The sequence below is a fragment of the Sphaerodactylus townsendi genome, linkage group LG10 (genome assembly GCF_021028975.2).
Source record: "Sphaerodactylus townsendi isolate TG3544 linkage group LG10, MPM_Stown_v2.3, whole genome shotgun sequence".
Classification (NCBI taxonomy): domain Eukaryota; kingdom Metazoa; phylum Chordata; class Lepidosauria; order Squamata; family Sphaerodactylidae; genus Sphaerodactylus; species Sphaerodactylus townsendi.
This window is the reverse complement of record NC_059434.1, coordinates 30,164,576-30,180,604: the sequence shown is the minus strand read 5'-3', so window position 1 is coordinate 30,180,604 and position 16,029 is coordinate 30,164,576. Positions and strand designations below refer to the sequence as shown.

At 42.3% G+C, this 16,029-nt stretch overlaps 1 protein-coding gene across 3 annotated transcripts in view; it reads left to right on the top strand.

Annotated features, from left to right (window-relative positions):
• Positions 1–14,932, top strand: part of FAM149A (family with sequence similarity 149 member A) — a 54,851-nt gene extending 39,919 nt beyond the window's left edge. For all 3 annotated transcript variants that reach the window (XM_048510219.1, XM_048510221.1, XM_048510220.1), the window contains exons 8-14: positions 2,115–2,269; positions 4,747–4,850; positions 5,103–5,327; positions 6,103–6,223; positions 11,134–11,262; positions 12,766–12,844; positions 13,263–14,932. In XM_048510219.1, the coding sequence (XP_048366176.1) occupies positions 2,115–2,269; positions 4,747–4,850; positions 5,103–5,327; positions 6,103–6,223; positions 11,134–11,262; positions 12,766–12,844; positions 13,263–13,336 (887 nt within the window). In that variant the 3' untranslated portion in view covers positions 13,337–14,932. The remainder of the gene's footprint in view (positions 1–2,114; positions 2,270–4,746; positions 4,851–5,102; positions 5,328–6,102; positions 6,224–11,133; positions 11,263–12,765; positions 12,845–13,262) is intronic.
• Positions 14,933–16,029: the final 1,097 nt, after the last annotated feature.

The following is a 16,029-nucleotide window of genomic DNA, read 5'->3' as shown; positions in this document are numbered from 1 at the left end:
CAGGAATGACACGCGCTGAGGGGGCGCGACAGCAGCAGCGTCGGGGGGGCTGCATTGTCGCCGCCCCTGTAGTGGGGAGTGCCAGGGGACCCCGTGCTACTTGGGGAGAGTAGCGCACAGCAGTTGGTAAGTGTGGAAACGACCTATGATGACAGCTCCTCAGATCTTCTCCAACATCCTTGTAAGTGCTGATCCGTTGTCAGGGATAACAAATCCATCTTTATGTGGGTAACATTCTGATCTGTTCTTTAACTCGGGAATCAGTATTCTGGTACAGTCAGCTCTTGAAGACCCAACCTGTTTTCTGAACAAGGAGAAGAGCAGTCTCACTCCATCACAGAGTCTACAACACCTTGGTGTCATCATAGACACCTGCAAGCACATATTGTTCCTCCTGGAAGATAAGGCCTCCAAAATATTGAGCTTATCCAAGGAATGTTCAAAGCCAAGACTGATGTCTCTGACACTTCTCTGACCATTTCAACTTGTAATACTGCAAAAAAGAAGAAAAAGGGAACAAAACTCTGAGCCTAATGCTGCCCAACCCCGACAAACAGAGACAGGGTCATTCCTGGATGAGAGTCAGTCAGGTTGGGGAGCATCACTATTTGACCGTCCTGTTCAAGATACCTGGGCATTGAAAGAAAAGACAAGGAGCACCAACACATTAGAATTCAGAGCCATCAGAAAAGTGTTCACCCACTTCTAGTCAGACGTCAGTGGGCCGCATGGGCTTATCACAACAGACAGCATTTCAGCAAATGCCTACATCAAGAACAAAAGGGGTTTCAGGTCATCCATCCTACACAGAGTGGCTCTGGTCATCTTCCCTGGGAAAAGAAATATCTGCAGTCCATCTCAACAGGAGCAAATCCAGGGTTCCCTGAACTTCCAGGTAGATAAATTGAGCAGACAGACCATTGATGAAAATGAAGGGTCCCTCAGATGGGAGATCTTCCTACAAATTGCAGCTGGGATTGGGACTCTGAAGGTGGATTTGTTTGCCTCAGCATCCATTAATCAAATACCAAGATTCTTGATACACTTGTGTCAGCACCATCTACCATACTACCTGGAAAGCCTTTGCAAGATGGTGCTGTCACAAGTGTATCACTCCTTTCAACCCTGGCCTTGGTTCACTTGCTGGCCTTCCTACAAGAGGGTGTTAGTAAAAAACAAACAAAAAACAAGCAAGGCAGTAGCTATAGCCACAATTCTGGTGTCCCGTTACCCAAACATCGTGATATTGTGTGCTTCCTGAAAGGGATCATGCAGTTCAAACAGCCTCCACCCACACATGCACACCTCCTGGAGATTGCATGTAGTTCTTTCAGCTCTTGTTAAGCCTCCTTTTGAACCCCTAAGGCCGTGGTGGCGAACCTTTGGCACTCCAGATGTTAAGGACTACAATTCCCATCAGCCCCTGCCAGCATGACCAATTGGCAGAGGTTGATGGGAATTGTAGTCCATAACATCTGGAGTGCCAAAGGTTCGCCACCACTGCCCTAAGGGAAGCTCCCCTTAAAGGGCTCTGTATGAATGTTCTACATGAGAAATCTACCAAGTTCCAGAGGTATCTTATTATTGGTTTATTGTTTTATCTGTGCTGCGTTCCATCTTGTCCTTGGAATAATCAGGTCCTGAAATAACCAGATTGAGCTTGGGCAATTCTCACCTGGGAGGCAGGAACTCGTTGAAGTTGGTCCTGCCTCTGTGAACCATTGTTGCGAATCACCTATGTCAAGATGCCCTTCTAATCTCTGAGCAGAAAAAACCCTCACAATAAGTATCCAAGGTTCTCTTCTGAATCAGTCTCTGACCGTGCTTCCATATAGTTGCTGTCCTGTTCATAAGTGATGCTGGGAACTATGGCTTGCATTAGCCCTGGTTTGTTTTGGTGCATATTCAACACAAAATCGTAGTGAAAACCAGAGCATGACAGAGAAATTGCTGTATAGGTGGAATGGAGAGGGGAGCAGTAAATCATGAGGGTGGATTTTCTTAGCAAGGAGCCAGCATTGTATTTTGATCTGGACTTATATGAATGACTGTAATGTTGTCCATCACTCCTACTTCATATATATATGCCTGATTCATTTTTAATGATGATCTAGAGAATGACAAACAGATGGAGAAACTGAAAGCTGTTGGAAATAAATTGCCACATTTGCCTGTTCCTCGAGTTACAGTAGATACATCAAGTGTACCTCCGTCAAGAGGGTCAGAGGCTCGAGTAGCATCTTTCGGCGTACACTTTGTCCCATCACAGGTAAATAAATTCTGGCAAAGTTCTGTAGTCCAGCATTTGAAATTCAGCTTTTCTCACCAGCAATAGACAGTCTTTTCTGGCCCTGGATCTCTCACATCCCCTTGTATCCTCGAGCTGCCAGCCTTAGGGTCTGTTTCTTGCCAGTTTCTTCTCTATTCTCACCCTCACTCCTTCTCCTTAGGCACTGTGTGAGGTATAAAGCAGTTATCTGGGCTCTCAGCCGGCCTTCCCTTTTCATAATTTAGACTTGCAGACAGGCCAACAGATATTTTTGTAAAACGTATGTACATGTATGCGTTTACACTGAATGCATGCAAACATATTCACAAGGCCATCAAAACTGTGGTTCTGAGCCTCTTCTCTAACAGAGCAGCAAAAAATATGCCATGCTGTATATATTAAGTAAGCTCAGTCTTTTGAACATGTACACGTACAAGCTCATAGCTAGTCTAAAGGCCAGTAGACAGAGTGTCATAAATTGGGTGTTGTTAAAGAGTACGGACTTTTGTCCAAGAATTTAGATAGTTAATGACACAGGGCCTTTCCCCACTCCCTTCCATCCCTATGCGCTGCTCTCAGCGCCTTGTGGCTATCCCAGGCTCGCCAGCAAGCGGTCCCCCACAGAAGCGGGGAATTAAGATCAAAAGGCACCGTTCGGAAGAAGCCTGGGATGCCCTTGGCAGCTAAGAGAGCGCGACAGTTAATGGCAAGCGTCGGAAGACTGGCTCTTCGTAATGGCACGCCCCTGCAAAGTAAAGGAGGGAGGAGGAACCCGGCTACTCTTCTCCGGTAGAGTCGGGAGACTTCACGGTAAGTGGGGAAAGGCCCACAGAGACATTTCCTGCCTTGAGACATTAGGTTGATCTGTATTCTGCAATGGGAGAAAAACCTGGTGAAAGTTTAAAAAAAAGCACAAGGATTTTGTAGCTCTCTGAAAGCAATGTGGGATACAGGAGGGATGCTTAGTCGTTTTCCAAGCAAGCTGAGGGTTCTTTTGCTTCAAGCTCCCCCATGCACTAATTCAAACAAATTAAAGCTTTCTTACCAGACATTATCAGTTGTGCTCCAGGCGTTCCCTGCTGGCTCAGGGGCCTGTTCAAGAGACTCTGGAGCAGTCTCCTGCTTCCTGAGGGGGAAAGTGTCGGAGCAGAGAAAGCAGCTGCATTTTCCTGTTCATTTTAGATCTGCTCGCACTGAAGAAGCTAAAAGGCAAGCAAGGCAAGGTGTACTCTGCTGTCTCCAATATACCTGTTATTTGGGGTGGGGGAGGGAAGAGATTAATAAGAACTGCAGACTGTCTTGTAAGAGTTCATACAGCTGGATCCCCCTTCTCCAAATTTTGGAAGCTCTTTTACTGGTTTACCAAGGAATTATTTACCAATCCTTATGTAGCCAATTCATTATAAATGTAATGTCCTGCAGTTCTTAATCATATTTCATACAATGCATTGAAAACTAGTATTTTGAAAGAGAGTTGATGGGCAAGTAGACCAGCTGTACAGAGATTGATTAAAAAGATAAGGAGAAACAACTCAAATAAATGTTGCTAAACCCCTTGGAGCACCTATAATGTATCTATTTTCATAAACTGCAACAAAAAAAGGTGTATTTGACATATGGATTGTGACTGCTTTGAGTTTTACCTTTTATAGCATGGCAGTCACCACAAAATTGCTTCCCCATTGTCAACTCTCATGATGGCATTTATTTGCTTCATTTATATCCACTTTTCTTCCCAGTGAGGAGTCCCCAAGGCGCTGACATAATTCTCCTTTCTATTTGATCCTCACAACAACCCTGTGAGGTAGGTTAGGTTGAGAATATTGACTTGCTGAAGGTCCCACAGCCACACCCTATAGGTTAGGCTGAGAAAATAGGGCATGGCTCAAGGCCACACAGCCAGCTTCCCTGATTTGAACCTAGGTCTCCCAGATCCTGCCCTGACACTTTGGCCATCATGCTACACAAAAATCACATGGTCCCACAGATACTATGTATGCCATCACCACAATCCTATGTGCTGCATGTGTTGGAAACATCTCTGAGATGTGATGCATCCCATCCTGTAGCCAACCATCCCATGTGATGCATCCTGTAGCCAACCACAGGGGGACTTTTGAAACCACAACTGTATTACAAAAGTAATACGCAAACTGGACTTCAGTCAGGTCAATAAAATCTTAGAATACAGCTTACTTGTCAAATATCATAACCATTAAGAAATGTCAATACTTGTTTATAGATAACTGGATTTTTCTTTAAACGTTAGTCGCTTTGTGCATTCCTGCTGTTCTAAGCATGTTAATATTAAACTACCTTTTGTTTTGTTTTCACGTGCAGTGGAATCTGCTTCAAAATCTGTACTGGATTCTTTTGTGCATAATCTTTAGCTATGTGGGCTTCTCCCAGTATTTTGCGGCTTTGTGGCATGACCCTGCAAAAATTAATGCCGGTGGTTCCTTTTTTGTTGTTGTTAGATCCATCGTTTTCCCAGCAATTTTTACAGCGATTTAAATGGTGTTATGACAATTCAGGCTAAACCGCTGCAACAGAGGCATTCAGGCTTGGCAGAAAAGACTCAGTAAGTGCTGGAAAGGCTTATGCGATCAACACTTCACTCTTGCAGCAAGAGATTTCATTTTTTAAAAAAATTATCCTGTCACATGGTTGCAGGGATTCTTTATGAACTTGGTCTCCTGCTACATTTTGTAATTTTGCTTGGGCACTTGTATTTTCTTTTAAATACATTAATGCAGCATATTCTGTTTTGGGGTGGTGGTAAAGTACTCCTGCTTAAGTGTTTCTGAAAGAGACGTCTGCCTCTCTTTTTCAGGAATGAGCAAGAAAATAAGCCACAGCCTGCAGGCCGCAGTGTTAACTCAGCGCGAAACCGCCTGGGGCGGATTGCTGACAGTAGTGTTCTTTCGTCTTCTCGGGTGTTGCAGGGGTCCTCTAGGAAAATTCCAGGCCATCGTAGGCTGCCGTCTATCAACCCTGATCCGTTGCGCTCAAAAACCTCCAACGTTTACAGTGATGAAGTTCTTAGAGGGACAAAACTGTAAGTCCTAATTTCTCTTGGTTGCTACTGTGATTTTAGCTGTTTACTTTGCTGGTAAAATTGTTAGAAGTCAGCAGAGGATAATACCAGCTGCAGAATCCAGCAGGTCTGGCACTGCAGCAGTATGATATATTTATTTATTATGTATATTTATCACCTTTTTAGACTCAAGAGAGCTAACAAGGCAACAACAAGGTGTCAGACGTGACTTATGGCAACTCCTGGTGGGATTTTCAAAGCAAAAGATGTTCAGAGTTGGTTTGCCATTGCCTGCCTCTGCATCATGTCCCTGGTATTCCTTAAAAGTCTCCTATCCAAAAAACTGCCAGGGTTGACTCTGCTTAGCTTCTGAGATCTGATGAGATCAGGCTAGCCTGGTCTGTCTATGTCAGGGCAACAACAAGTTCCAGGACAGAAAAAAAACAGCATAACAGTCCATCAACAAGATCAAACACATCGGACTAAAATATATAAGCTTGATGAAGCTCACATTACACATTGGTGCCTTACTGGATATGAGTTGAAAACTAATCATTAGATTATCGAAAGGCTTCATATAAGAATGAGAGAAACATAAAATATGCACAGTCAGCAGCTAGTGTGGGTCTTGCCATGTGAGCAGTAGGTGATGTGTTCGGCTTTAATGGGCATCTTGCAACTAGACGTAGCTGGTGTTCCACTAGCCTTGCAACATTAAATTAAGAACAACTCTTTTGCAGTAATTGAAGGAACTGAAAAATGCATAATTGTATTTATCCATATTGTTTTCCCACAGGTGCACCGCCTTAGATTGTGTGTCCTCTCCACTTCCGCCTACAACCCGGAACAAGTTGCCACCAATAAGTTCAGAAGTTGTTGATCAATATCTTTCAGTTCCAGGATCCCGACAAGGCTTTGTAAGAGATACAGCCATTCACTTTTTAAAAATAGCATATCTTCAGCTGAGATTTTGAAAGAATCATGTTGTCAGTCTGCCTAAATAACTCAGTCCCTCTTCAATGTCATCTTGAGCAGTTATACCCTGTTAGCCCCTTCACTTTGGTGTAACATTTAACTCTGCTTGGGATAGAGCTGCAAGGCTGAAATCTTTGTTCAGTTATGAAGTTGAATGAATACTCTTAGTCACTATATCTCTGCCTAACTTACCTTCCAGGGTTGTGAAAGGCAGGTGTAACAGATTACACACAGCAACACACACATATAAATTTATGCACTGACAAGAAACAGATATTTCAGAGAGCCGTTTTCTTCAGCAATCAGCTTATTTCTGTCAGTTTTAAAGGAACTAGTTTCAGTTTACAATTGCGCTTACATCTTCCTATTTTGACTTGGTTACTTCCTCAGATTCTGTTCCCTGTAATTTTAGCAGTTTCACTTCTGTACCTTCTGCATGTACCTTCTTTTGGCACCTTTTTTATTTTGTTCCCATTTAATTTATTGGGAGGGAAGTAGTCCACACTTCCTGCGTTGGTTTTGTTATCACCAAATATTAGAATACTTTGTAGATATGAGATTATCCAATTTGGACATGGTAGCTATAATGTCAAGTAAAGAGCTGCTCAGCCCCCACTTCCCCCATTAACCAGACTGCTTGCCATGGCTCACTTTTCAATCGCACAGCAAAAAGTGCAGGAAGGAGAAGAATGGCCACTTCTGCCATTATATAATGTTGATAAGTTTATTGGAAAGTTAACAGACAAACGAACATGGTCCAATACTCGATTTGCCAGCAATTAGCAAGGTTCCCTCTTCATTTCCATTTCTGCTTGTGACTATAGGTGAACTTAAATGTGTGTTTGACTTTTGAAATATACAGTGCTCACCACGTCCTATTATATGGCTTCCTCTCTGCAATGAGTCTGTTGCATAAAAACAAAAATCTTGTGGCATTTTAAGCCATTTATATTGTGGTGCTAACCTTTGTGGACCTTACTAAATATTTTATGGGAAGATTTTCTTATCATTTAGCATTGAGATTGGCGCAGTCAGTAGAAGCCTATGTGAATTCTTCAGTTACCTCTTAGCATTAACTGTGACTGCAGACATCCTTTCACCCTCACAGGATATTATGTAGGATAAGTGGTCAAGCAAAACAGAAAATATTTTTAAATGTACCAGATCAAGTTACCTCACAGAGTACCACTATGGGTTGGTAAAAGATCCACCAAGAGCTTGCTTGACTTATGGTGTAGAGCACTGTACTAAAGACAGTGTGATATAGTCATTAGAGTGTGGACTTGGACCTTAGACAACCCAGCCCAAGGACAACCCAGCCCAAGGCCTTTTCCACATAATTTGTTTACAAATCTTGCTGCCAAATGTCACATTTTTCCTTTAAATTCCATATGTTTTTCCTCCATTTGGTTCTGGAAACCTTTTCCATTAATTTTTCCATTGTTTTCTCAAGCACTTTTACCACTATGTTTTTTTCTATCTGTTTCTTAGCCATCTTCCTTGGAACATATGATCCTGTTGAAACAGACTTTGTTTCTCCATCCTACCAAACACCTGACCCTTACCTGCATCCTTATGTAGTTGCCCAACCTCCCCTTCAGCCATTTTCTCATCCCTCTCATCCTCCATTTTCAAAATGAATTCTTCCAGTTTTTTTCTTTGTCATATTAAACTAGTGGTGTGATATTGAGGCGGAGAAGCAGGGGCGAATGGATGAGCTTTGTCAATTTCAAATAGAGCTTGTAATGATAATATTCAGGCACAGATAGACGTGGGGACAATTGGATTAGCTTTGTCAATTTCATATAGAACTAGTGTTATAATGTTGCAGTGAAGGAATGCTTTGGCCATTTATACACTTGTGGTTTGCCCCACAGAGAGCGTACATTCCCTTTGGGTTAGACTCCTGTTTGTGCACATGTTTTTCTCCCTCCCAAACTCACTGTGCTTCAGATCAGATAATCCCTGTGGTTTTTAAAACCTCTAAAAATCGCAACTTTTCTTCTCCCTGCACAGGGAAAATGAACGGGATCAGCTTGTGCTTTGCTTTCTTCAGGTTTTCTTGCTCCTCCCCACCTATAACTCTCCTTCCCCCTCCCGCACAACAACAGTTTCTTCCATTCTTATAGTATTGAAAAGATTGTGTTTTTTTCACTCTGAGAAACTATCGTTGGAGTGTTAGACCTTGAAATTGACATAAAACTTGATGGTCTAGTGAATTAATGCCAGATCACAGATGGCACCCAAAAAAAGAGAGAGAAAAGGTGGCAGAAAATCTTCCCAAATAGAAGTTGCACAGAGAGAACAATGAAGCAGCAGAACAGTGCCTCCAAATCTCAGTTCAGGTAGACAATGCAGAAAGAAACCATGATCAATAGTATCGAAAGCTACTGAGATGCCCAGGAGAATCAACAGGCTTGCATTCCCTCTTTTCATCTGCTGACACTGCTGACAAATCATTTACTAGGTCAACCAAGGCTGTTTAAGTCCCATAACCAGACCTAAACCCAGACCGGAAGATGAGGAACAAATTGCCTCACCCAGGAAAGCTTGAAGTATCCAACTACCATTCATTAAATTGCATTGCTCAAGAATGGAACACCACCCATTCAATTGTGTTTTGCTCAAGAATGCCTGGAGGCCCAACTTGGTTAGGAAGGGGCGAAGTAAAAAATCAAATCAATAAATAAATTTGAAACTGGGGCATAATTATTGAGGTCGCCTGGGTAAAGACTAGCCTTTGTGATTCTCTATGTTATAACAACTATCAACGGTGCTCCTGCTACATCTTCCAGCCACCAGAGATCTTCTATCCCAGGGTCCCATTTGGCACTCAGAACCTCAGCTATTACATTTGACTGCTTGCAAATTGAATGGAAACTACTGCAAGATGCAGACTTCATCTCTGATGTCATAGAAACTATGCTAGCTGCCAGAAAGGCTTCCATCAATAACATTTATAACCTGGAATGACGCCAGCCTTATTGGAGTTTCTGCAAGATAACTACTAGAAAAGATAGAAGAATAGATAACTACAAAGGGCTCTTCTCAGCATCATAAATTTTCTACCTGGAAATTGAACACTGTGTTAAATGCATTCACCCAAAATCTGTTCGAATAATATCAGATATCCCAGTCAAATTTCTCAGAATGCAGACTATCTTCCTCATGGCTATCACCTCAGCAAGGAGAATCTTGGAAATGGGAGCTTTGTCAGTTGAATCCTCCTTAGGTGTCTCCACAAGGACAAGGCGGTGCTTCAGACAGGCCTGACCTTCATTCCCAAAGTGAATAGTACTTTTTATAGACAAAAAGAAGTAAGCCTTCCTTCATTCTGCCCTCCACCTAAACACCCCAGGGAAATTGTTTGGCACAAACCTGAGGTCAGAAGAGCCCCCAAGGCTTACATCATCAGGACCCAAGGCATTAGGAAAACCAAGGCAATTTTCATAATGATTTTTCCACCTTTTTGTTTCCTTGGAAACAAAATCTCTAATGCTTCCATTAGCAAATGTGTAAAAGAATGAAGATTGGAAGCATGCACAGCTTAAAAACTTGATCCAGCCTCTGGGATTACTGCTCATTCAATAAGAAGCTCAGCTACCCATGTTGCATATGGACAGAATTCTTCTATATAGGAAATTTGCAAGGCAGTGACCTGGTTATCAGTCTCCATATTTATCAGACATTATAAGATCAACACATACAGTTCTGCTGATGCAGCATTTGGAAGAAAAGTTCTGCAGCACGTGTTAGAGTTGGACAACGATGACCCGCCCAACAAGTAGGCATACTGCTATGGGAGATTCCAAAGATGTCCTCAGAGCTCAAAGAGAGAGTAATTGTTGATTACTTACCTGTGCAAGGTTCTTCTTCTCTGAGTGAGTGAGGACATCTTGCCCTCCCATGTCATTGTTATCAGCAGGCACCATATCTGTATTTCCTATTCCTTCCTACTTACTCTGTCTAACCTTATGCCCTCGTATCAATTCTCAATTGTTGTTGATGTTTGCACAGTTTTATAGTTAAAGTTGAAGTTTTGTATTACACGTTCGTTTTTTAACTGCTGGCTAGAGTCCCAGAACTGAAAGGAGGGTGATCTCACAGGAAAGAGAAGAATTCTAGTTCCTGCCTCCCTAGTAAGCAGGGGAAATCACCCAAAGATGTGTGGCCTTTCTCGGGTAGCTGACTAACGGTGGTTTCTTTACCACCATCACTTCCATTCAGTATGGTTTAAAATAAGCTTCTTCCTTCTGATTTAGACTGAGTCTTTCTCCACTGTCGCTCTAGCCATCTCCCTTTTCTTTTTGTTTCCCGTACCCGCTCAGTAAACCAAGGGGCTGCTTGAACTCTTAACACCTGAGAGAGCAATTGTGTAGCTGCCTGGGTCATTTCCTAAGTCCAGAGGTCAACCAGGGTGTTAACAGGAGCACAAGAGTTGTTGTAAGTCTAAAATAGAGGAGAGGAAAACAATGTAAGCCAATTTGAATTCCCCTTGGGGAGCAGGGTGGGGTATAAATGAGGTAAAATAAAGAAAAATTATACTGAATTGCATTCATTCTTGCCTTTATTCCTGAATACGATTTCTAATAATAACAATTGCCTTTATTCCTGAATACGATTTTTAATAATAACAATCTACCTTGTCTAATGTGTGATATTTCATTGTTGTGTATTTGAGTCCAATTGAAATAGCCCAAGTAGTTTTCTAAACCCTTAGTGTTTGTAAGTTATCTGGAAGTTAACTCTTTTTTCACATAAACCCATTAAAAGCTAAAGCATTCTTTGTTTAGTGTAATTATTATAATGTTCTGGTGCTGTGATGGGCTTTTTTCTTCTTCTAACTTTTCAGCACAGAAGAAGATATCCTCCAAGCAGAATATCCAGCGCAGTACCTGATCCCACTGAACGACGGCCACTTAGAGAGCGTACGGTAGTAATAGATCAGTTTTCAAGACCGAAAACCACTCACACGTTCCGGGTAAGTATTTGAAAAAAATGCAAACTTCAAACCAGAAAACAAAACCAGCAAGTAAAAATTTGAAAACAAAATATGGAAGAAACCATTATAGCATCAACTGTGCAGCTATACAAGGTTATTCTTGTGTGACTGGTCCTGCTGGTTTGGGATCACAGCGCCTGTGGCCTTTTATGCACTTTTGTGGTCTGTTTTGTGTTGAGCCCACATTCTCTCAGGTCGGCTTCTTGATTATGCACTCATTTTGGCCTCTTTGGAAGTCACAACACACTCAGATCAGAGAAGCTCCACAGCTTCCAAAACTAGGCAAAGAGCAACTTTTCCTTCTCTTTGCAGGGAAGGAAATTAGGGTGTGTTACACTTGCTTCAGGTTTTCCAGTTCCTCCACGCCTTCACCCACCCATTCAACAGCTCTTCCAACCAATATTGAAAGGTCTGGGGGTTTGTTTATTTTTGCACTGCAGGTCTGTCAGCAATGCAGCAGACCTATAAAACTGGCATGGTCGATTGCATTGTTGATAGACCAAACTCAGCAGCACAATTAAAAAAAAAGTAATAGGTAACCTTTCCAGAGGAAGGTTGCACCAAAAAATGAAGCAGCAGGTGTGCAAAATAGTGGATCGGCATGACTGAGGATGCTTCGCAGCGGGAATCTTCCCCTGCAAACAGAAAACTGCAAAGTAAACTGCTGTGCCACAAACAGTAAGTGCACAAAAGCTTTGTTTCTTTTTCCAGAGATTGTAGTATCAAAAACATAATTTCAAAGCATGAGTAGCACTTAAGCTATATTTTTTACTGTGTCCTGTGGTGTTAACCCAGGGCTTCAGTTTCAAAGCCTTTTCCCTGGCTTATGTGTTGCCCAAAACAGTAATAATAACACTTTCCTGGGAATAAGCCTCTTTGAATAGATTGGACTCTTTGAATAGATTGGACTCACCTGCTTAGGATTGCTCTTGCATTGGACTCTTTGAATAGATTGGACTCACCTGCTTAGGATTGCTCTTGCATTGTCCCAAATACCAACTGTTATCAAGATGGCTGCTAGCTCAATGTTCCCCACTATTAGTTAGGAACTGAACAAACATAAGAATATAGGAGCATCTAGAGTGGTACTGCATTTTTCAGGGTGCCACGCAGATGACCCTAGAGGGCCTACAAGCAGAGCCCACCGCCCATCCCACTGTTGCTTCTCAGCACTAGCACTCTGAGGGTTACTGCTTTACAACCACTGATGACACTGTTATTCCATGGAATCCTAATCCCTTTTTAAAGCCAATTAAACTGGTGTCCATAATTGTTTTCTGTAGCAGTGAAGTCCACAAGTTGTTAACATGTTGGATGGCGGTGCACATTCGTTGTTACCCTTGGAAGTGGTTTTGACCATTCTTTGATATTGCTTATGGAATAATTACATCCCCATTACTCATAGTTCATGTCCCAGTCAACGTCTAGCCTTGATTTACTGTTTTATATATAAAAATGGATAAAAATCTGTATCTCTTTCAGTCAGATGCAGCTCATAAAAGGTCATTGACATCTATGGATTTTGCTAACCATATGTGGACAGGTCAAGGAGTGCTGGCAGGTAAGATTTTTATTCACGGAAACGGAAAAGAACAATAGCTCATCATCCCCATCTAAGTGCTGAATCAGCCCAAGTAACAAATAAAATGAAATCTTTTATAGCAGCTGCAGTCAGATGTCACAGAAAACCTGTTTGTTCATGAAGGCATGAAATCTGTAGCCTTCTCATAACCTGGGACTCACAGTTGGATTTAAGTTAGGACTTTAGATGATCTATGCATTATGTGCAACCTTGACTCCTGGCTTTACCTTATGCAGTGGTCTCTCAGCCTCCTATGATGCAACACAGCATTGCTGCCATTTTATAGAAGAGACGTTAAGGCTGAAAGCAAGGCTGTCCATTGGAGTAAATTCAGCATAGGTTTTCCTTGTTGAAATGAACTGTATCACTGCACACTCAATGCTATTTTTGCTTACAGGTTCACAATTCCACGTCAAATCATTTCAAAGAAATTCATCCGTCTCTAGGAGGAGATTTCAGGTTACTTCCTAACGCAGCAGATGATAACAAGCTGATCTATACTTGGTGGGAAGCTACAGTGTTCAACTTAGTGTGAAGAAGCAGTCACGCACTTTTGTGGATTAATATTCTATCTCTGCATATGACCTTGTATTGAAAGTTACTTCACCAGAAACTTCGAAATAACATTAACAAAAGCAAGTGGAGGCAGTGGCTAATGTCTGAAATGCAGAATAAATGTTAGTGATATTTGCTGTCTAAGGGCTTCTGTAGGAAAGTGCCTTTTTGGTTCTGCTTTTGTTGTGGACCAGTATAAGTAAAAACAAGAACTGAGCCAAATTTTTACATGAGCCTTGATCTCAGTCCCAAAACCTCAATGTTTATATTTCACTTGTCATTTAAATGCTAAGCAGATTGCGTGGAAGTCAAATGTTTTTCTGGTTTTTGTCCAAAGTTTGGATATGTCAGACAAAGTTTCCAAAAACTGGTTTTAAGGGTCCAAGCTTTTGTGTGGTCCGGAAGTTAATCAACATGGAAGGGGGTAGAAAATCCTTAGCTTCAGGCGTAAGGGAGCTGTGCAATCCCTGATCTTATCTGACCAAGTTCAGGAAGAAGCTGACCAACTGAGCTGATGACATATCGTGCCTTCAGATAATATTCTCTTTTCCCTCTCCATGCCCCATGTGACATGTAACAATCCTACACCAACCGTGCCTCACATGCTCTGGGCAGAGGATTTGAAAATCACCCTTTGAGGATTTTTGAACAATTACTTGTGTCATCCAGGACTGGGATGAAAAACAAAGTGAAAATGAAACAAAAACTAAGGGCCAAACTGTAGATAATGTGATCACAAGCCTCTATGAGTGGTTTTCCCACTGTTTTTAATCTTTAAGGTGCAGCCATATTTGACTGTGACTCAAAGGAAGGAAAGGATTTAATTCTTTCATTTCATTTCATTTTTTTTTTGGTAATCTAAATCATCCCAAGGGATGCCATTTTGTTCATCACAGAAAATGGGAACATATGGCTGTTTTGGGTTTTTTGTAGAGGGTTTTACTCATTATATGTCAGTCCACACAGGTGATCTGTAAAAAAGAAAGGTACAAAAGGACAACTTCATCAAAATTGTGTGTGCATATGGAAACAATCCTAAGCAGGTCTACTTGGAAGTAAGTACAAATTATTTCAGTGGGTTTTGCTTCTAAGCATTCCTGGGATTGCAGAAGTGTGTTGCTATTCCTTAGTACCACTTTGCAAAGCAAAGCCTTTATTGGCATGAACAGAACCACAACAACAAAACACAGCAAACAATAAGGTTTCGAAGGGAAAAATGAAAAAGGGTAACCTCAGATAGATTCATATTGTTACTGACTCTGAATTATTTCCATAAGAGAGCTTGCAGCCTCTTCACAAAAACAGAATCAGAGTTATTAGTACCACTTTGAAGACAAGATGAAATACTTTAGAACCCAAACATCCATGGAGAAATTTGGATGGGGAGAATTTTGTAAACATACTTAGCTTCCTTCATATTACCAGTGTTTCAGCTAGTATAAATATAGATTTTGTGCAGGTTTCAAGTTTCTTAAAATCTCTGTAATTACATCCTCCTTTGTTTTAAAAGTATTGCTTTGCCTCTTACCTTCTTTTTTTCTTTGATGTCACCACCTGGAAGTGTGATTAGAGATGCAAACTTTGCTGGGATCACAGTCTGGCAGAGGATGCAATCTTGCATGGTCTCCAGGCAGACCCAGGCACACTGAGGCAAGAGCCATCACCGGCCATGTGGCTGTCTTCCAGGCTTGTTGCCAGCATTGCCACGTTCCTCCTCCCAGGCAGTGAGTAGTGGGTTGCAGGGAGGGGCAAGCTTGAGCGGAAGGCAAGCCCAGGCATCCCTGGGACTGTGGGGAGGGGGATAGAGAGGCAAACCCGGGGCAGGGGGAGAGGTGAGCCTGATACAGGGGAAGGGGAAGAAAGGTGAGCCTGGGATTGAGGTGTATGTGTTTGTGTATTATGTTCACTCAAGTAATTTCAACCTATAGCAACCCTATGAATTAGTGACCTGGTACAGTGGCGAAGCTCCAAGGGGATGGGGTGTGCGCCGTGCAACTGGGCGCACGCCTGGGGGGCGTGGAAATCGTCCCCAGGCCCCTCCCCCTTTCCCCCTCCCCTTTCCTCCTTCCCCTCCGTGGCACCCCCCTTGCGGCGCCTTCTCCTTCCCCCCTTCCCACACTTACCTTAGTTCGTTTCCTTTTTGAGAACTTTTTCAGGCTGCAGAAGGCCTGTTCACAGTAAAAACAGCCTGATGGGAACTATACTTGCCAGGAGACCTTGGGGGTCACAAGGTCTCCTGGGAAGTATAGTTCCCGTCAGGCCGTTTTTACTGAGAACAGGCCTTTTGCAGCCTGAAAAAATTCTCAAAAAGGAAAGGAACTAAGGTAAGTGGGGGGAGGGGGGCGCTTGGAGCACTTCCTTGCCTCCATCTGGAGCCTAGAGCAGGCTGGTTTCCCTCCCAAATGGTCATGTGACAGAGGTGGGGTGAGTGCTCCTTCATCAGTTCTCTCTTTGCCACCATGGAGAGAGGACAGGTTTCGACTGAGCGTTTCATTTACCTCAAAAGTTTTTCTTTTCATCTTTGTCAATACGGAGTTATTCAAGAATATTCAAAGTGTAATACAAAGATGGCTCAGAACAATGAGCATAATGAATTCTCTTTTGCCTCA